General features: G+C 50.2%; 1 protein-coding gene across 4 annotated transcripts in view; it reads left to right on the top strand.

Annotated features, from left to right (window-relative positions):
- Positions 1-21,327, top strand: part of CENPN (centromere protein N) — a 308,258-nt gene that overhangs the window by 125,430 nt on the left and 161,501 nt on the right. For all 4 annotated transcript variants that reach the window (XM_078671014.1, XM_078671016.1, XM_078671013.1 and 1 more), the window contains one exon: positions 9,989-10,159. In XM_078671014.1, coding sequence (XP_078527140.1) covers positions 9,989-10,159 — 171 coding nt within the window. The remainder of the gene's footprint in view (positions 1-9,988; positions 10,160-21,327) is intronic.

Genomic DNA, 21,327 nt, shown 5'->3' with positions numbered 1-21,327 from the left:
ATAGCTCAGAGGAAGAGCTATGCCCCGAAGTCTACATTATTCAGGCTCCGGTCACGGGATCGCCACTCGGCCTTACCCACGACCCTGCACCGCTATCCCCGGCCCCGCCTTCTGGCCCGGCCACGGACACTCAAGCGGAGCCGCCATTGCCCGTATCGAAACCGAAACCTTCGGATTCTACGGCACCCAAGATGGCCGAAATCGAAACTGAAACCCACGGATTCGACAAAACCTAAAATGGCCGACGTCCTACAAACAATATCGAAGCCTGCTCCTTCATCGACTCTGTCGCCCTCCGGCCCACAAAAGTCGAAGAAGGCTGTCGAGTCGACAGCGCCGCAGAAGGTGCACAAGGAACCCTCCTCCAAGAAGGCCGTCCATCAGGCGTCGACCACGGTTGCTCCGGCGCGGACATCTAAAACTGTTGACACGCCTTCGGACGCTCCTACGGCGCCGTCAAGTAAACGCCCAGTCGACCCAAAGTCAACTAAAAGCCACGACCCGAAGGCCGCTGGCACAACACATCGGCACAAGGATGCCGGATCTGCAGGAACGGCGTCGGCGCCAACGCCTTCAACGGAGCCGCGACACATTGCAGCCGAAGATTCGTCGACGCAAATACCGTTGACACCAAGGGACTCCGACGCCACCGAACATCGGCCGTCGGTTACAAAACCCTCTACCTCCTTCACGAAGCAGGTCACCGACTCCCTGAAACGTATTCGGGAGAAGACTTTGTCGTCCACGGCTTCCACGCCATCGGCTCCAAAATCGGTGGACACACCTCCGAAGTCCTCGAGCAAGCTTCTTTACACTCTGCCACCGAAGGTGGCCCCAAAGGCATTTGCAACAACATCGGTGCCAAAACCGTCGGATCCGTTGACGCAAAAGAGCCGCTCAGATCAATATCAAGCCTCAGAAGGCCAATCTGAGCATTGCATCGATGCCCAAACAGGGAAATTGACCCTTTATAAGAGGAAAATCACTTCCCAACCATTGGAATCCTATGTTATTCCACTGAAGAAGAGGCCAGCACAGGACATTCCTTCCCTTATTGAGCCTATTCTGCCACCACCGAGAAGGAGTCCATCACCTTCCCCCAACCAATCAGGAGGAGAGGATGATGAACAAGAGGACCAATACAATTTCCCGGTTGACAATGACCCTGATGTTCAGCAGGACTCATATGACGACACTGGGGACCAAGGTGGACATCAGGTGGTACAGGATCCACAGGGTTTTGGGGCACGTACATCTCCAACAGAGGATTCTGCAGCATTTAATGCTTTAATCGAACGGGCAGCAGCAAATCATAATGTGGACATGCATGCTGACCCGGTGGAGGAAGACTTTTTGTTTGACACTTTCTCTGTCTCAGAAAGAACAGTTAAAATACTTCCTATGCTTAAAGGTGTCCTTAAACATGCCCCAGAGATCTTTAAGGAACCTACCAGGGCGAGAGTGGTGAACCCACGTATCGAGAAAAAATACAGGCCAGCACCTGGAGATCCTGCATATATTCGAGGACAGTTGCCTCTAGACTCGTTGGTGGTCGCCAATGCCCGCAAGAGGGCGAACTCCCAAACCACGGGTGAAGCTCCTCCCCCAGACAAGGAGTCGAAAGTGCTTGAGGCATCCGGCAAGAGGGTGGCGGCGCAGGCTGCCAATGTATGGCGTATTGCAAACACACAGGCACTATTGGCACGATACGATAGGGCGCATTACGACACCCTAGAACAGCTCCTTCAACACCTACCTGATGAGTTTAAGGAAGCAGCCGAAATGCTCATACAAGAGGGAAAGCTTATCTCAAACGCTGCAATAAAGTGTGCACTTGATGTGGCAGATACAGCGGCTAGGGGGATTAACACTAGCGTCATGTTAAGGCGACAAGCTTGGCTTCGCATATCTGGATTTAAGCCTGACATCCAGATTACAATCCTCAACCAGCCCGTCAATCCTGACAGACTGTTTGGTCCAGATGTAGACACCACCCTTGAAAAAATTAAAAAGGACAACGAGACTGCTAAGTCCATGGGGGCGCTTCAGTCACAACAGTTCAGGACAAGCACTTTTCGTCGCTCAGGAGCGCGTGGTGTTACCAGAGGACACTTGGGTCAACAATCACAATACACAAAGGGTGGTGCACAATCCTCGTACCCCAAGCAGGGTAGAGGGGGTTACAGAGGTAACAGTGCCAAGGGCAGAGGCAGAGGGAACAACAACTCCCGTTCCTCTGCCGCCAATAAACAGTGACTCTCTGTCACTGCCCCCCGACCATCCAACACCTGTCGGGGGGGAGACTCCAGCAGTTACTGCCAGTCTGGACGTCCATCACCACAGACAGGTGGGTGAGAAAACTTATCCAGTACGGTTATTGTTTGGAGTTAACATCCACTCCCCCCAACATTCCCCCAAGACACCGTCCTATGTCGGCAGAGCACTTGCACTTATTGCAGCAGGAAGTCTTGGTGATGCTGCAAAAAGGCGCAATCGAGCTCGTACCAGTGGCAGAGGAAGGCGCAGGAGTCCATTCCCTGTACTTCCTCATCCCAAAAAAGGACGGATCCCTCAGACCTATTCTGGATCTGCGCCCCCTCAACATGTACATACTGTCAGAACACTTCCACATGCTGACACTACAACAAATTCTTCCCCTGCTAAATCAAGGGGACTTCCTAGCAACCTTGGACCTCAAGGATGCTTACTTCCACATCCCACTCCACCCATCCCACAGGAAATACCTCAGGTTCACCATTCTAAACAGGCACTATCAATTCAAAGTTCTACCCTTCGGGGTGATTACTGCCCCCAGAGTGTTTACAAAGTGTCTGGCGACAGTCGCGGCGCACCTCAGAAGACAAAACATACATGTCTACCCGTACCTGGACGACTGGCTTGTTCAAGCCAAGTCGGAACAACAGTGCGCCGCGGACATGTCCCACACTCTTCACCTCCTTCACAGTCTGGGGTTCTCCCTAAACTACCCAAAGTCACACCTTCAACCAGCCCATGTACGGCAGTATCTGGGCGCGACAATAAACACCGTGACTGCTATGGCTCAGCCGAGCCCGGTCAGGATCGACAACGTTCAGTCGCTGATCCAAAGGTTCAGACCGCAACACTCCCTACCAGCGAGAGTGTTCATGCAGTTGATAGGCATGATGGCCTCCTGCATCTTCATAGTCCCGCACGCGAGGTTGCACATGCGCCCGCTCCAAGAGTGCTTGGCAAATCAGTGGACACAGGCTCGAGGACAACTGACAGACCTAGTGTTGGTGACCGGTCGGGCATACAACTCTCTGCATTGGTGGAATCCACACAACCTTTGCAAGGGACGACCGTTCCAAGAGCCAGTGCCACAGATTATCCTGACGACGGACGCATCTCTCCAAGGGTGGGGAGCTCATGTGCTCCACTACACTGTGCAGGGACTGTGGTCCACCCAGCAACAGAAGTTGCACATCAACTACCTGGAATTGATGGCAATCTTCATGGCGATGAAATCCTTCACAGTACATTTGTGCAACAAGGTCGTGTTGATCCGGACGGACAACATGACTGCCATGTACTACATACAAAAGCAGGGAGGTACTCACTCACCACAGCTGTCTCACCTGGCTCAGAGCATGTGGAAGTGGTCCATTCAGAGGAACATTTTCCTCATGGCGGAACACCTCCCAGGCAAGGACAATCAGATGGCGGACCTGCTCAGCAAGTACAGCCATCAAATGCACGAGTGGGAGATACATCCATCAGTACTCCACCCGTACTTCCAGCAGTGGGGTCATCCGGAGATAGACCTGTTTGCCACAAGGGAAAATGCCAAAGCTTTGCCGCCAGGTTCCCTCACCCAGAATCGCAGGGGAATGCGATATGGATGAACTGGTCAGGCAAATTTGCGTACGCTTTTCCCCCAGCGCCTCTTATTCCATTGGTGGCAAGAAAGCTAAAGCAACACTCGATGACTCTCATCCTGGTTGCTCCAACATGGGCACGCCAACCATGGTACACCACGTTTCTAGAACTTTCCGTGGTACCGCATCAAAGACTGCATCTCACATCCAGGCTCTTGACGCAGAAACATGGCGACATTCAGCATCCAGATCCGCAACAGCTCAATCTGGCGATCTGGCTCCTGAAGTCTTAGAATTTGGCTACCTCAACCTGCCTCCTGAATGCATGGACATCATCCGGGAGGCAAGAAAGCCCACTACCAGAGCTTGCTATGCTGCAAAATGGAAGCGGTTTGTCATTTACTGTGCGGACAACAATATCAACCCGCTCGATGCATCCATTCCTAACATCATCTGCTATTTGTTGCATCTTTACAAATGCAATCTAGCGTACGCTTCTATTCGGATACATTTATCCGCCATAGCGGCTTATCTACAGAATAGGCAGCATCTCTCTGTTTTCAGGGTGCCTGCCATTAAAGCCTTCCTAGAGGGACTGAAGCGAGTCATTCCTCCAAGAACACCACCAGCTCCGGTGTGGAACCTCAATGTGGTCCTCACTAGGCTGATGGGCCCACCTTTCGAGCCACTGCACTCCTGCGAAATTCAGTTTCTAACGTGGAAAGTGGCTTTTCTCATTGCTATCACGTCGCTCAGACGTGTTAGTGAGCTGCAAGCGCTAACAATCCAAGAGCCATTCATCCAAATACATTCTAACAGGGTGGTGCTCCGCACTAACCCCAAATTCCTTCCTAAGGTGGTGTCACAGTTTCATATCAACCAGACTATTGACCTGCCTGCATTTTTCCAAAACCCACAAACGGTAGCAGAAAGAATGCTTCATACATTAGACGTTAAAAGGGCGCTAATGTACTACATTGACAGAACACAACCCTTTAGAAAGACACAACAACTTTTTGTTGCCTTCTCAGCACAGCACAAAGGCAACCCCATTTCCAAAGCAGGAATAGCCAGATGGATTGTTAAATGCATTCAAATCTGTTATCAAAAGGCTAAACGCACTTTAACAATACCCCCAAGGGCGCACTCCACACGCAAATTGGGGGCCTCCATGGCTTTCCTGGGGAACATTCCCTTGGAAGACATTTGTAGAGCAGCCACATGGTCTACACCACACACATTTACCAAGCATTACTGTGTCGATGTGCATTCCAAACAGCAAGCAGCTGTAGGACAGGCTGTTCTCAAGACACTCTTTCAGACTTCTGCAGCTGGCACGGGCAACCGCCCTTAATGGAGGGACTGCTATGTATTCTATGCATAGATATGAATTTAGCAGCCCACATGCCTCGAACTGAATATGCTACTTACCAGTATGCATCTGTTCTTGGCATGTAGGGCTGCTAACATTCATATCGCCCCCCCTCCTCCCCGGTGCCCGTAGCGGCTGCAGACACACTCTTACATTCATCATTAGCATGGACATCCTTTACACTATTTCACTCCATCTCTGCCACAATGGCTAAAAACAATCTGGGGATGGAGTCGATGCCCATGCGCACTGTAGTCCAGGGGAGGAGCCACCTATCTCGTGATACTTCGAAGACTCTATGCATAGATATGAATGTTAGCAGCCCTACATGCCAAGAACAGATGCATACTGGTAAGTAGCATATTCATTCTTTCTTTTTCCGCGGCAGGCAGCGCAGATTCGGGAAGAGAGGTACTTCCAGACACTTTTTGACTGACTTTTTCTTGACTTCTTTTTCGAGTATTCAACTCCTATGGTGCACGAGGGATGCCCTGCTTCAAGCCATGCGGTACCTGTCATCGGATGATGTCAGTGACGGATCCGCACCACGTGTGTCTTTTTTGCCTGAAGCGCGACCACGACCCCAAGTCGTGCTCCGACTGCCGGTTGATGGTGTCAAAGGCTTTGCAGGAGTAGTCCCGAAAGCTGCTTGAGCTCCGGCAGACGGCTCGGTGCCTTTCGAGGTCCCGGTTGTGAGTGACGTCGATGGACCGGTGGCGGAGCCACCATCATTCGGGTTCGAAGTCTTCAGACTCGAGCGGGTAAGTCGGAGCATAAGAAATCTAAGAAGCATTGTTGCTCTTCGACTTCTCCTCGTCGGTCGGCCGACTTGACGAGGAGCGCGGGTGACTCCGCACGGAGTACAAAGAGTCGACTCCTCGTTTCCCTCCCTTTCCGGGACTCTGAGCGACTCCCGCCCAGCTTTGTTCGTTCTACGAGGCGATGCACGCCATCTTTGGCCAGCCCAAACCTGTCGGTATGCCTTTGTGCCCCTCGGACTCTGTTGGGGGCCTTCTCTGCCGACGGCCCTGGCGCCGCAGGCCTCCCCTTGGATCCAGGCCTGGATCCGGATTGTTGCCGGTTGACCTGATTACGTCTCTACCGGTGCAGCTTCCTCTGGAACCACTACCGACCCCCCCCCCCCCCCCCCCCCCCCCCCCCCCCCGCAGCCGGCATCGAAACCGGCCTCCATCCTGATGTGGACCCAGAGCCGGACCGACATCGCCCGATGCCAGGTCCGGCGCAGAGAGGGGTTTTCATGCCCCTGTTCACTCCTTGAGCCCCAAACCAGAATGGCACCCAGATGCTGAGCAGGAGGACTGAGAGGGGTCAGGTGACCCTCTAGCTGACCAGGACAGTGAACAGGACTGGAGAGAGAAACCTGGGGTTGCCAGTGGTTTGGACACCTCACCTGACCGTGGCATGTTGTCTCCACCTACCGTGGCTACGGAGGAGGAAGCATCGTACACAGTGGTGTTGCATAGGGCAGCCGAGGCTCTCAACCTAAAGCTTCCTACGGTGGTGGTCAGGACTAACCTCCTGACAGAGGTGCTTCAACCGGCTGCGAGCTCTTCGCAGCCCTTCCTACCATTTAATGAGGCCCTCACTGACATCCTTTTGGGCACGTTGCCCAGGTCCGAGTCGGGGGCTCCCGTGGACAGGAAGATTGCCCGACGTCACCGCCTGGCTCTGGGCAACCCCACTTTCCTTTCCCAACACCCCACCCCGGTGAGCTTGGTGGTCCACACCTCCACTTCCAAAAGCGACTTTCCTACTGCTCCACCGGAAACTGAATCCAAGAAGCTGGACCATCTCTTCTGCCAACTTAGGACTGCGGTCCGTAAACACAGCATGTCTTTTGGGCCGTTATTCCCACTCGGTGTGGGATATGGTGGCGCAGGTGCTGCCTCTGTGTCTGGCGGAGGCCCGAGCAGTGCTCTCCCAGGCTGTTGCCGCCGGGAGGGATGCAGGGAAGTTTGAGATATGTTGTGGGCTGGACACCGCCGACTCCCTGGGGAGGACCATTTCAATATCTGTAGTGCTTAGTAGTGCTTAGTCGCTACGCCTGGATGAAATAGACTGGTTTTTCAGGGGATGTCCACAACGTGTTGGACGTGCCCTTTGATGGCTGTTGCCTTTTTGGCGACAAAGCAGATCACGCTCTAGAGCTTTTCAAGGACTCGCGGGCTACTGCTAAGTCCTTGGGCCTCTCCTCTCGCCCTGCACAGTCTGCTTTTCGCCCCTTTCGTGGCTACGGAAGGGGTCACCTGCTACGTCCTGCCCAGAACCACAGGCCGCAGCAAGTTACCCAACATTTGCGTGGCTGTGGACGTGGGAACAACTGTCGTGGTTCCGGGGGCCAGCGGGCGGGCCAGTCCACCAACCCCCCCCTGCAGCAGCCTGCAAACCTTCCTAGCCCGACCTTTCAGGCCATCAAACGCCAGTGGGCGGCAGGATTCGCCATCACCTCCCCTACTGACACACCATCACGTCGGACAGGTAGATTTTGCAAATAGTCCGAAGGGGCTACTCCCTCCACCAAGATACCACTGCATGTCGGAGGATAATCTGGCCCTTCTCCAGCAGGAAGTTAGGGCTCTTTTGGCCAAGGGAGCCATTGAGCGCGTTCCTGTCCCAGAAGTAGGTTGTGGTTGTTACTCCCACTACTTTCTTGTCCCCAAGAAGGAGAAGGGCATGCATCCTGGCTTGGATCTCAGTGTTGTCAATCGCTTCCTCCGGAAGGAGAAGTTCAAGATGTTGAGGCTTGCTCAGGTCTTGTCTGCCCTCGCCCGGATGACTAGATGGTAGCCTTGGACTTGCAGGACGCTTATTTTCACATCCCCGTCCTGCCGTCACACCGGCGTTTCCTACGGTTCACAGTAGGCCACGAGCATTTTCAGTTCACCGTGTGCCCCTCTGGTGTTCACAAAAGTGAAGGCAGTGGTCGCAGCTCATCTGCGCAGATCAGAGGTTTCAGTCTTTCCCTATCTTGACGACTGGCTGAAGGCGGGCTTTCCCGAGGCCGTAGTCTCCCACCTCCAGACTATGGCCGACCTCCTACATTTGCTGGTGTTCTCCATCATTGTGCCGAAGTCACATCTGATTCCCTCTCAGAAGCTCCTCTTCATCAGAGCGGTTCTGGACACGACGTGATTTCGGGTCTATCCTCCCGAACAGCGAGTCCGGGATATTCGAGCTAGGATTCCGATCGTTCAGCCTCTATCCCGGTTTTCGGTCAGAATGACCCTGAGGCTGCTAAGCCTCATGGCTTCCTGCTGGTTGATCATGCCAGATGGCATATGCGGGCTCTGCAGTGGGACCTGAATTTCTAGTGGGCGCAGCAAACGGGGAATATGACCGATTGCGTCCAGATTTTGGAGGGCATCGCACGCCAACTGCAGTGGCGGCTCATGAACCAGGATTGGGTCAATGGCACACCGTGGTGACGAACTCATCCCTTCCGGGGTGGGGTGGCCACATGTGAGAGGCGGGTTTCAGAGGCCTCTAGTCTCCGGCAGAGTCCGGGCTCCACGTCAACCTTCAGGAGCTCCGGGCGATTAGTCTTGCACAGAAGGCATTCCTTTCCTCTGGGGAAGAGTAGTACGGACAATACTATCGCCATGTGGTACTGCGACAAACAGGGCTGGATGGGCTTGTGGCCCATATGTCGAGAGGCCCTCTGCCTCTAGACATTAGCTGGAACATCAGGGCATATCCCTGGTGGTTCAACACCTGGCAGGTTCTCTGAACGCCAGGGCAGACAAACTCAGGTGCATGGTGGATCTCAAATGGCATCTTCACTCTGAGGTGGTGCAAGGTCTCTTTCAACATCAACGATTCGGGTCAAGTTCACGCTATATAAAACTCAGTAAAAGAAAAAAGAGATGTCTGATATTTTAATGTATGCTCAGAAAGGGTAATAGATGGGCGGCAATTTGCAATCTATTTTAGTGTTTTGAATGAGCATTTAGAGTTGTTGGATCTACTGTGCAAAATGTGTTTGAGTGGCAGGAAAGGGATGTTATGTTGGCAGCAGAGATGTGTGCTTAGTGGGTTACAAAGCGGAGCAGCAGATGTCGGAGGCAGAGGAGGATCTTGGTTGGATGATAGGAAAAAGGGGGTTGTCTCAGACTGGAGGGTTGCTTTGAAATGAGATAAAGGAAACATTCAAAAGCACCTTCCTGGTTGGTCTGAAAAAAAAAAAACTAGCAACACTTGATGAAGAACTACTCACTGTGCTCTAATGTCAGTGACTTTATTACTGTAATTCAGTGATGTTGAGACCAATTTTCTTTGCTGTGTGGTTAGTACAAAAAACTTTGTGGCTGGTCTTTCCAGCTTTAAAAATTGCAGAGAATTTGTTGACAAGCTGTACAGGGGTGTTACTTTAATGGTGAGAGAGGCTGTACTGCATTGCATTGTCAAATTTTCGAAAGAACTACACGAAGTTACCAAAATTGTGAGCAAAATAAATGGAATTAATATAGTGAGTCGAAACCGAATCTGAAACCATCAAACTAAATGTATGACATTCCAGTTTTTCTTGATTTCAAAGGAATGCAATATTTTGATTGTGTATAGATTTAGATTGAATGTATAGAGAAAATTCTCCTTCTGTACAGTGCATCGTCCTTTACACAAATTATAACATTTTCTAGGAAATATTAGTGTGTATACCACTGCCCCTAAAGCAGCATTTCTTCTGGTAACATATAACTGCACTTTACTTGTTTAACAAATGGATTCTTTTTTTATTTAGGTAACTGTCCATTTTAAGGAGTTTGACAATGCACAATGGATTCGAATTGCATGGGGTACACACTCCAAGAGGCCCAATCAGTACATCCCTACCTTTGTTGTCTACCACTCGCAGACTCCCTACGTGTTTATTACCGGTCTTCGAAGCAGTTGCAGAGTATATCTTTGTCAGGTATATTTCAATTTTTTTTTTAGACTTTTATTGTTATTTTTAATTTTATGTGCAGTAGGGCTAAATTTATCTTGGAGTGATATCAAGTGAACATCCAAGGTTGCCGAAGGAGGTTTGCCGGGTACAAGGTGGATACAAATTTACTCATGCGGTTCATTTTGGTAATATGGAGTGCAACAATCTTGTTCCATCAAGCACTTGGAGCAAGAAATATTTTTAAAGGCTGGTGAGATGGCCTAATGTATGTACACTGCATAGAAATGGGCACAGAATGAGGTTTGCAGCAACAAATTAGGTATTCCTATTTAAAGAGGCAGCCCAAACTCCCACACCAAACTCCCAAATTGGCTCCTGACACACCGCCATGGTCTCCACTTCTTCCATGTCCCAATTTATTTATTTGCGTATTTAATCTGAAAGAAACAGGTTAGTGTTCGATTCCTTACCTTAGAATATCCCCAGGCGTCAGACTGGATCCGGAAAGTTTTACATAGCAGTACCCCTGCGCGTTGGTAGGCGTCGTCTGCGGCGTCGTTGGCGCCGGGATGACTTAGTCGGAGTACTTAGACGCCGCCCTCGCGCGCTGACGTCAGTTCTTCTTTTTTCCGCGCCAGCAAGCGCAGATCCGGAAAAAGCAGTACTCCTTAGTCACTTTTTGACTAACTTCTTCGATCTTTTTCATCCTGTTTCGAGTCGTAAGACTATTGGTGCCGGTAGGGATGCCCGGGTTCAAGCCCTGTGCCGATTGCAACCGACTGATGTCTGTTACGGACCCCCATCGCCAGTGCCTGTATTGCCTTGGGGCCGACCATGATAAGTCGTGCCCCGACTGCCGGGCCTTGACGCCGAAGGCTAGGCGGGAGCGGTCCCGTAAGCGCCTCAAGCTCCGGCAGTCGGCCCCCACCATTCACGGTCAAGGTCGCGGAGGAGGCCACAGTCATCGCAGCTCGGTGAGTCGACACCATCTGTCGGGCTCCAAGTCCTCAGGTAAGAGGCACAAGAAGTCGAAGAGACGACACCGCTCTTCCGACCCAGTCCACATCCACCCCCACAGCATCCGCCTCAAAGCCTTCCTCGTCCGAGCTTTCAGGCCCATTCGACGCCAGTGGGGGGGCAGGGTTCACCATCACCTCCTCCACTGGCGCTCCATCACATCGGACAGGTGGGTGCTGCAAATCATCCGAAGGGGCTACTCCCTCCCCTTCGAGGCGACCCCTCCAGCCATGCCACCGCAGTACCACCGCATGTCGGGGGATCACTTGCAACTTCTGCAAGAGGAAGTTACGGCCCTCTTTCCAGGGGGGACATCGAGCACCTTCCTGGGCCAGAAGTAGGGTGTGGTTGTTACTCCCACTACTTTCTGGCTCCCAAGAAGGGTAAAGGGGGGCTACGCCCTATCTTGGACCTGCGGAACGTCAATGGCTTCCTCCGGAAGGAGAAGTTCAAGATGCTGACTTTGGTTCAGGTCTTAGCTGCCCTAGACCCAGAAGACTGGAAGGTAGCGTTGGACTTGCAAGACGCATATTTTCACATCCCCGTCCTGCCGGCGTTACCTGCGGTTCACGGTAGGCCGCAAGCACTTTCAGTTTACCGTGCTCCCCTTCGACCTTACCAGTGCCCTCGGGTGTTCACGAAAGTGATGGCGGTGGTCGCAGCCCATCTGCGCAGATTAGGGGTGTCAGTCTTCCCCTACCTCGACGACTGGTTGTTAAAGGCGGGTTCGCCCCAGACAGTTGTCAGCCACCTCCAGACTACGGCCGACCTCTTGCACCTGCTGGGGTTCTCCATCAATGTGCCGAAGTCACACCTGTGTCCCTCTCAGAAGCTCCTCTTCATCGGAGCGGTTCTGGACTCGGTGCAGTTTCGGGTTTATCCTCCCGAACAGCGGGTTCGGATATTCAGGCTCTGATTCCGATCTTTCGGCCTTTATCCCGAGTCTCGGTCAGGTTGACACTGCGGCTTCTGGGGCTGATGGCCTCCTGCATCCTTCTGGTGCACGAAGGGGTTGGTCTACAAATTGCTCATGCCTGCACGGACGCGCGCCAAAGGCAAGCCCGTCGTGCCCCAGATGCGACCTGCGCCAGCCACTTTGGTGTGGCTGCGCCCGATTTCGTTAGTAGCAGGCGGTCTTACACCCGCGAGGAACTGTTTTCGTTCAAAGGCTCCAGTTGTGGTGGAGGTGAGCAGTGGGCTGACCTCCATTGCCTTTCTAGATCATGTCTCTTTGTAAATTCTGTTTCCGCACAAGCTTGTTAAACCCTCCTATCGTAGTCCCCAGTGCGTCCAGGGTACAATGCGCGCTCTATGGCCAAACATGCTTCTGACATTTATGAGCTTCTGTTGGATGCTAAATTAGATATTCTCTTTATTACGGAGACTTGGCTTAGTGAGTCCTGTGCCCCGGTAGTGGAGCTCGCCATTCCAAGGGGCTATAAAATTGCCTGTGGCGACCGTAGAACCGGGAGAGGAGGGGGAATAGCAGTGGTGTTCAGGGACTCGTGGTTCTTTTCCAGTGAAGTCCCGGGCGATTGGGTCGAGCTCTGGATTTTACTTTAATTCTCTCCCCTCACTTTACACTGGGTGGAACGTTGGTTTATCGGCTGCCCGGTTCCCCGGGAGCCTTTTTGAAAGCGCTTGATGACATCATCATCCTGCGCTCCCTTCGCTATAATAAGTTTTTACTTTTGGGGGATTTCAACATCCATTTGGAAGCCCCAGATGCACATGATTTGAGGGCTCTCTTAGATTCTCTCAACTTGGCCCAGCTGACTCAATGGGTCAAAGCACCATCACATTCTGGTGGCCATCTTATTGACCTGGTGTGCACTTATTTTGCCATAATTGTAGAAGATCAAGAACCCGTTACTTGGTCTGACCACTATTTGATCAGGTTATCTTGGGCCTTGGGTAGGTCCTCTCAAAGTTTTATATAGCCTCCCGCCCTGCTCCCTGGGAAGATTAATCTTCCTGCTTTTTCGGAAGCTTTACATCAGCTACGTCCAGTCCCTGCCTCTGATCTCGAAGGGGCGATCAATAGTTTTGATCGTTGGATCAGTCAGGGGGGTTAGAGTCTGCACCAAACCAGTTCGTTGTAGCAAACCGCGCTCTCCTCCTTCACAACCTTGGTTTTCTAATGCTCTTAAGGAACTGAAATTGGGGTGCAAAAAGCTGGAGCGCTGTTAACCTGCAAAGTATTGCTCTGCAACCCTTCGAATAGCTTAAAGGGAGTATTATACGGCCATTAGGAAAGCCAAAAGTGACTACTTTGCGGGGAGGATTGCGATGGCTTGCAATAACAGCAAGGGGATCTTTGCCATCGTCAGGAGCTTTTTATTGCCGAGTGCGGAGCAAAAGACTCTCCATGTCTCCCAAAAATGCTGTGAGGAGTTGTCCACCTTTTTTGTCGACAAGATATCAGGGATTCAGGATAGAGTGGGTTCTCATTCCAGGGTATTGGATTCCCCCTCGGTGGTGTCTCCCCCTATACCTAGTGCTTCTAAACCTCGGTTCACTTAATTCTCGCAGGGTCCGACATTTTGGCCATTCTTAGATCTCTGGAGTCTGGCTCACCCACTGATCCATGTCCGGCTTGTGTACTTGCTGGGGTGGCTGAGGAGGTTTGTCCCGAACCCTTTGGTGCCAGTTAATTATCAGCCCATCTCTCTCCTACCTGCCTTAGCCAAAGTCTGTGAGAAGGTTGTTTTTCGGTAGCTTGAGACTTTTGTCGAATCCTCTGGAGCTTTGCATCCAGCCCAGTCTGGGTTTAGAACTGCCTACTGCACGGAGACCGCTTTGGTGGAGATGTCGGAGGCGATCAGGGAGTGCCTGGACGGGGGCGGCCCTGATTTTACTTGACCTCTCTGCCGCCTCCATTGGCATTACTGGCCTGGCTTGTGAGTGGATTAGATCTTTTTTGGTGCTCGCACACAGCAGGTCTGCATGGCTTCCTGTCTTTCCTCCGTCAGGAAACTCGCAAAGGGGGTGCCACAGGGTTCTACTCTAAGCCCTCTGCTTTTCAATGTTTATTTGACCCCTTTGATTTTTCTGGCAGAGGAGGTTGGGGCAAAAATGATAACTTATGCGGACAACACCCAGTTATTCACCTGGAGGGGCTTGGATCTGGACACCAACATCGCCCAGACATGCTTAGCGTCCACATTTCGCTGGCTTGCCCATGCCTCTCTGAAGTGCAATGAGGACAAATAGGAGGTCCTCTTATACGGCCAGTGTTCTCTGACCTTTAGACAATCTTTGTGGCCCCCTGACTTCCCGTGCCCTAACTCTGTTTGCGCCCCGGCAAAGAACTTACGGGTATGGTTTAATGAGTATCTTCGGATCGCTGACCATGTTAAAAAACTGACTGGTGTCTGCTTTGGGACCCTCAAGGCACTTAGAAAGTTTTTTTCTCTGCTCCCTAGAGAGGCCAAAGAGACGGTAGCCCGTGCTCTGATTCTCTCCCGTCTTGATTATGCCAATGCTCTGTTCATTGGCATTCCCGGGTGTTTGCTGAAAAAAACTGCAGTCCATACAGAATGCCGTTGCTAGACTGCTTTTTAACATCTCTAGGAGATCTAGTGTCTGACAGCATCTGCGGGATTTGCACTGCCTGCCTGTGGCCCAGCGAGTACAATTCAAACTCTCACCCTCGCGCACAGGGCCCTTCATGGTTTTGGTCCTGTGTACCTCAGGAGGCGCTTCGCCCTGTATGTTCCCAATCGATCTCTGCGGTCTGCCTCTTTACGCCGGATGGTAATGCCACGTTTCTGCAGAGCTCGCTTGGGAGGCCAGTCTCTTTCTGTTAAAACAGCAGTGGCTTGGAATTCGCTTCCTGCGGATAGTCAGCTTCCTCAAGATTTTCAACTTTTTAAAAAAACCTTAGACACACCTTTTCAGTCAGCTCCCTTAATTGGTTTCCATCTGCTCCGCCAGAGTTCACTTCCGTGCCAGGACACTCTAGAGTATTAGTGAACGATACAAGCTTTCTATAACATAACACCAGCTCTGGCTCTTTGAATGACGACAGCCGGGGCTAGAGAACAACTCAAAAAGTGAAAAGGGACTACCATTCCTTTACACAGGAAGGACGGATGGGCCAATCCGGTTACGGGGGTGTGCAGCAGGAGGCCCAATCAGTAACAGTAGGAGGTGGAGAAAAAGAGAGGAGGGGAGAGACGGGTGTGCAACGCGGAAGACACCAACGCGGAAGACACCAACGCGGAAGACACCAACGCGGAAGACACCAACGTGGAAGACGCCAATGCGGGAGACACCGACAAAAAGGACCTGCCCCCCAGAGTGCTGCCGAAATAGATAAAACTCCAGAAAATGTGGAGCGAAGAGTGGTGGTCCGCGAAAAACACTGGAAAGAATAACCTGCCCCCAGAGCGTGCAGCCAACACCAAGGGTCCTCCAGACGTGTGGAGCGAGGAGTGGTGGTCCCCAGAGGATGCACAGGAGCTGCCGCAACGCTGAAGAGTTGCGGCCAGAGGCGGTAGATGTCTGTGGCCTTTGATGTGTTCAGCCCACCCTTCCCCTCTTCTTGTGTCTCATTACCAGATAAGGACCAACGGACCATCCAGCGTGCACTGTTCCAGCCCATGTCCCGAGGATTAAATGGTGCGGTCATCGTCGATCCCCGAGATTTTCCAGGACCCACCGGATAACTAGTCATAAGTATGGCACCCAAAACCCTTTTAGTTGGGGTGGAGCTGAGGCTTCCTCGGTATCGGAGGCCCGTGCTTTTATTAACCTTTGGCATTCTGATATGCTGGCAAAGTCTTATGCTGATAGGGACGTTAAAGGTTTGGGTCCTCTTACACCCTACTACCCATGTTCATGTTAATCACATCCCCCTGAACTTAGATCATCTCTGGAACAGCAACAGGCACAGCTATCGATGGTGCGTTGAGCAGGTGCCGTGGCACCAGGGCCCAGGGTTGAGAGTCCTTCCGTACTCCAAATATGTCTGTCAGTTACTAGCCGACTACTTTGGGTGAGGCACATTCACCTAGCTTGCGTTACGACCAATAACGTCCTTGCTACGCCACTAGGAAAAGAAAAAGGTTTTGTTTACTCACATAATCTCGATTATTTTTACAGTACCAACAGCCACTATCGAGTCACTTCCGGAACTAAAAATAGAGAAAAACTTGGAACAAATATCAAAAAACATGCTCTTTCTCTTTCTCCCTGTCTTATTTTCATAATTACGCACACCCCCGTGTACACTTGGCGACCTTAATCTGGGCCTTTAATTTATACAAGGATCAAGGCACAGGCAGACGCTTTGGGTACATAAACTGGACGGGCCGCAACGCCGACCCCTGCAGTCCTCGCATTGCAAGTGGCTCCATTTATCCCGAAGCCTGTGAATACAGGAGAGGTACAGCAGTGTCAGGGGCCCCTCGGCGCATTGTGAGTGGGGCCCTCTCACCTTGCCTTACGCTGCAGTAACACACAAACAACCTTGGGAGCTGGCATACTGGTTGCCAGGTGTGAGAAGGTGGCTCTATATATACTGGACAATAAGGCAGTACAGTGTGTATATAGTCCACAAACCCCAAAGGTTTAACAGAGGTTAAAGTCAGAACTGACCTTACTTTCCAAAGTGGTAGCTTGGTCGAGCAGTAAGGCAGTACCAGAGGACAGTGTAAAGCATTTGTTGTACACACTCAGTCAGCAAAAGGTTTCACACACTCAAGAACTGAACTCCAGGCCAATTGTTATTATATCCTCAGATATAGTTGTTTTATTTTTAGAACGCTTTAATCATATGCAATACGCCATGCCCAAAGTCTGGAAAAGAGACATGAGGAAACTCAATCCAAACTCTCTACCCCCCAACAGCTGCAATCTCCTACTCCCCCCTACCGACACCTCTGATGTGCTGGTCCTAACTGACCACTATCTCAACTCCATGGCCACAATAATCAATGAGGCCGCTCCAATGCAATTGAAAAGAGTATCCACGAAGAAATCCAACCCCTGGTACAACGGGAGTCTCAATGAAGAGAGACGGGCTATGCGATCGGCAGAGCGTACCTGGAGATCAATTCCCTCGACATTGCATCTCAAAACTCTTAGGAAAAAGAGAAATGCATACTTCAGGAAAATAAAACGCTCAAAGTCAGAGTTCTTCAGAATCCAGCTAGACCAAGCCAAAAACCGTCCAAGTAAATTGTTCGAACTAATTCGATCTCAATCTAAGGAACAACCCCCAGCGGTCGACATTATCAGCACTACCCCTTCTTGTGAAGATTTCGCAGCTTTCTTCAACAATAAAACTGACAATATAAAGAGAGACCTCCGCAATGACGCAAGCCTGCACTCAATACCCAACTGCATAACACCCATTGAACTAAAAAACAATGCGACATGGTCATCCTTTGACACCTACTCTGAAGGAGAAATTGGCAGAATACTCAGCACTCTGAAACCATCCAATCACCTCACTGACCCTCTTCCTGCTAACGCCGTAAAAGACTTCATCCCTCTGCTACTCCCACTCTGGACTAAAATTATCAATAGTTCACTACAACAAGGAACCATCCCGGACTCCCTCAAAGTTGGTCAAGTTACACCTTTACTGAAGAAACCAACAGCCGATCCCACCGATCTAAACAACTACCGTCCGATTACCAACATTCCCACTCTCGCCAAGCTGCTAGAAAAATGCGTCCAACTGCAAATGACAAAGCACATAGAACAGTTTGATCTCCTCAACCCACACCAATCAGGCTTCAGAGCAGGGCACAGTACTGAAACCGCTATGACTCACATTATCGACGACGCCATCCAAATGTTAGATCAAAACAATACCTGCCTCCTCATCCTTCTTGATCTCTCTTCGGCATTCGACACAGTGAAACATGAGAGCTTACTCGAACTCCTAAAATCAAGAATGGGCCTATCTGGGACTGTGCTTCGCTGGTTCACTTCCTTTCTTCACAACAGGTCTCAAAAATTCAAGAGCAAAAACCTAATGTCTTCCCCAGTACCGGTATCGTTAGGCGTCCCTCAAGGATCCTGCTTATCCCCTACTTTGTTCAACCTAGTTATGGAACCTCTCACCACTCTGTTACAAGCATCCAATGTACACTTTCACATGTACGCCGATGACACTCCAATATATCTCAAGTTACAATCCCCCAAAGACATCCTGAGCCTGAATTCAACGATCAGAAGCACCCAATCTTGGTTGGCTGACAACCACCTCAAACTCAATGCTATGAAGACTGAGTTCCTCCTAATCTCACCTCCCACGAAAATATCTTCCGCTCAAACATGGCTTAAGCACCTAACAGCACTCAATGTCCAACCGACCATCGTGGACTCAGCTAAATCCCTAGGCATAACACTAGACACAAACCTCAGCATGCAGCAGCATATCAGCAAGGCTACTAAGGGGGCGAACTTCCAAATAAACACCTTGAGAAAACTGAAACCCTTCCTCCCAGCAAAAGACTTCCAAACAGCAGTACAAGCTCTAGTCATCCCTCGCATAGACTATGGCAGCGTGGCCCTCTGCGGCCTCCCCCTAACGACAACTGCACCCCTAAGAGCGTCACTAAATGCGGCAGCAAGACTCATCACTGGATCAAAAAAGCATTCGCATATCTCTCCTGACTTCAAAGCCTTGAACTGGCTGCCTCTGGAAGCCAGAATTCAGCTGAAAATTGCCTGCATGACGCACAAGGCTATACACTTGAAATCACCCAGCTACCTCACTCATAAGTTGACAATCTCAGGTGGGTCCAGAACCACCAGGAGCACGAACAATCTTCTGCTGAAACCGCGAAGATTCCGGAAGGAAAAAACCTACAAACGCTCCTTCTCTGGTATGGCGCCCAGGATCTGGAACGCACTTCCTCCTGAAACAAGACTCATCTCTTCCTCCCTTCTTTTTAAGAAAGAAGTTAAAAGTATCCTTATGGCTAAATACACTTGAACAATTTCGCGTGTTTTACATTAAGAACAGTATTACCAGTCTGGCGCTATGATATTGCCTATACATTCCTATGCACGTGTCTATTTACAGCGAGTGGATGGCCGACGCTCCAATTTTGCCTGCTACCTCGTACCTGTACTATACGTTATACGAGTACTATGTTATATACTATATTGGTGCTATGTACATGAACCTGTTGATGACTTACGCTCCAACTATGCCTGCTACCTCATACCTGTACTATACGTTATATGGGTACTGTGTTATATACTATATTGGTGCTATGTACATGAACCTGGTGATGACTTACGCTCCAACTATGCCTGCTACCTCATACCTGTACTATACGTTATATTGGTACTATGTTATATACTATATTGGTGCTATGTACATGATCATGTTGAGCCACCTCCCCACTATGCCCCCTTGTTCCCCTGCCCTCCACCTGCCTTTGTAAAGCGCTCTGTTATCTGCAAAGATCTTGTTCGCGCTATATAAAACTCTCAAGATAAATAAAAAATAAATATGAGGGAGAAGGAAGTTCTGATCCATTCAGCTTCCTAGGCTTAGATATCTATTAATCAGAGGGGGAAGGATCACTGGTCCTGCATAACCAGGGTATGCAGGTCTTGCAATTCGTGTGTCCCAAATAAAAAACCCTCATGCACGTGTTGGGAAGGTCGAGGTAGCAGTGTATCTTATTTCTCCCTTTGGTCCTGAAGAACGCCCGATAGACCTATCTAGGCAATAAGGGCAGAAACATGTCGACCACTTTTAATCACTCGTTTGTGTGTGTGTATGAATTCCTAGCAATTCACAAGACGCACGATCTTTCTTATTCATCGGGCTATCCGAATAAAGCATAGAATCTGGCTGTCCGGATATTTTAAAAAACCTCATTGCGCACTGTCACATCACTACTGCTTTTAACCATGGGTAAGAACCAGCGGGTGGAGGCTGCATAACAAACTGACCCAATGATTATGCACACACGTGTATGAAGAGCGGAGAATCAAGATACACCGCTACCTCGACCTTCCCAACACGTGCATGAGGGTTTTTTATTTGGGACACACGAATTGCAAGACCTGCATACCCTGGTTGTGCAGGACCAGTGATCCTTCCCCCTCTGATTAATAGTTATTTTTAGAACGGACAGTTATAAAAATATACTTTTCGAGATAAGAGTACGCTCATGTAAATACTTTGCAGAGGAGCAATACATTTGTACACACCATAATTACAGGATAGCTAATAAGCAATATAGTTCTGAAACGCACTCTAGCATTGAGCTCAGTGGGTTTTTCATGGGAAAGTACAGTTGATTACTTTATGGATTACTTTGGTAGTTCCAGGACTAGGTCTTAGATTCAGTCCTGGGGTCTAAACTAAAACCAGATTAGCAAAAACGTTTTAGTTACGGTGTTGGATTTTCCTGAATATAAAGCCGTTTTAAAAGTTCACACTTAGAAACTTTTCAAGATGATTCTGACAATGTTATCCAATGGGAAGAAATTCAGGTTACAGATAAAGTACGATCGAGTTACTTTTGTAACCCAGCACTAGTCTCCTAGGGCCAGCACTGGGGGCTTACCTTAAAACAGGTAGGTAATTGCGTTTCAGTATTTCGTACGATTTTTGAAGAATATTTGCAGTTTTCAAAAGTAGACACAAGAAATTTCATAGAAAAGCAGACAATGGATTCCTATGGAGAACAATACAGGTTACTAGTAAACCCGCTAGGGATTACTTTGGCGGTTCAGTACTGGGCTGAAAGGTACAGTACTGGCTTCTCTCCTGGTCACAGGTGATTATTTTCGAATTCGGACTTTGGCTGATTTTATAGGAATATTTTCAGTTTTCAAAATGTCACACTTAAAAACAATTCGAGTCAAAAAGGGTCAATGTTATCCAATTGCAGGTAAGTGAATTACCAGCCTCCAGGTGAGTACTTGGTTGGTGAAGGTAAGGTTCTGGGCACAGACTCAGGGGTCCTCCAGGATCAGGTAGATACAGTTAGTACACCCTCAGCGGCACAGGGGCGGCCGGGTGCAGAGGTAGTTAGGCCCAATGTTAGGCCCAATGTTGGTCAATGAGAGGCAGGGGGCCTTCGGTTGGTGGCGGCTGGCTAGCAGGCTACGCGGCTGTGGGAGCTGGGCTCCTGGTCACTTGCTCAGGGCAAGGGGGGAAGTAGGACAGAGACGTCACAGCCAGCGGCACT

The sequence above is a fragment of the Lissotriton helveticus genome, chromosome 12 (genome assembly GCF_964261635.1).
Source record: "Lissotriton helveticus chromosome 12, aLisHel1.1, whole genome shotgun sequence".
NCBI lineage: Eukaryota > Metazoa > Chordata > Amphibia > Caudata > Salamandridae > Lissotriton > Lissotriton helveticus.
The sequence above is the reverse complement of the archived record's forward strand: the minus strand, read 5'-3'. Positions and strand labels throughout refer to the sequence as shown.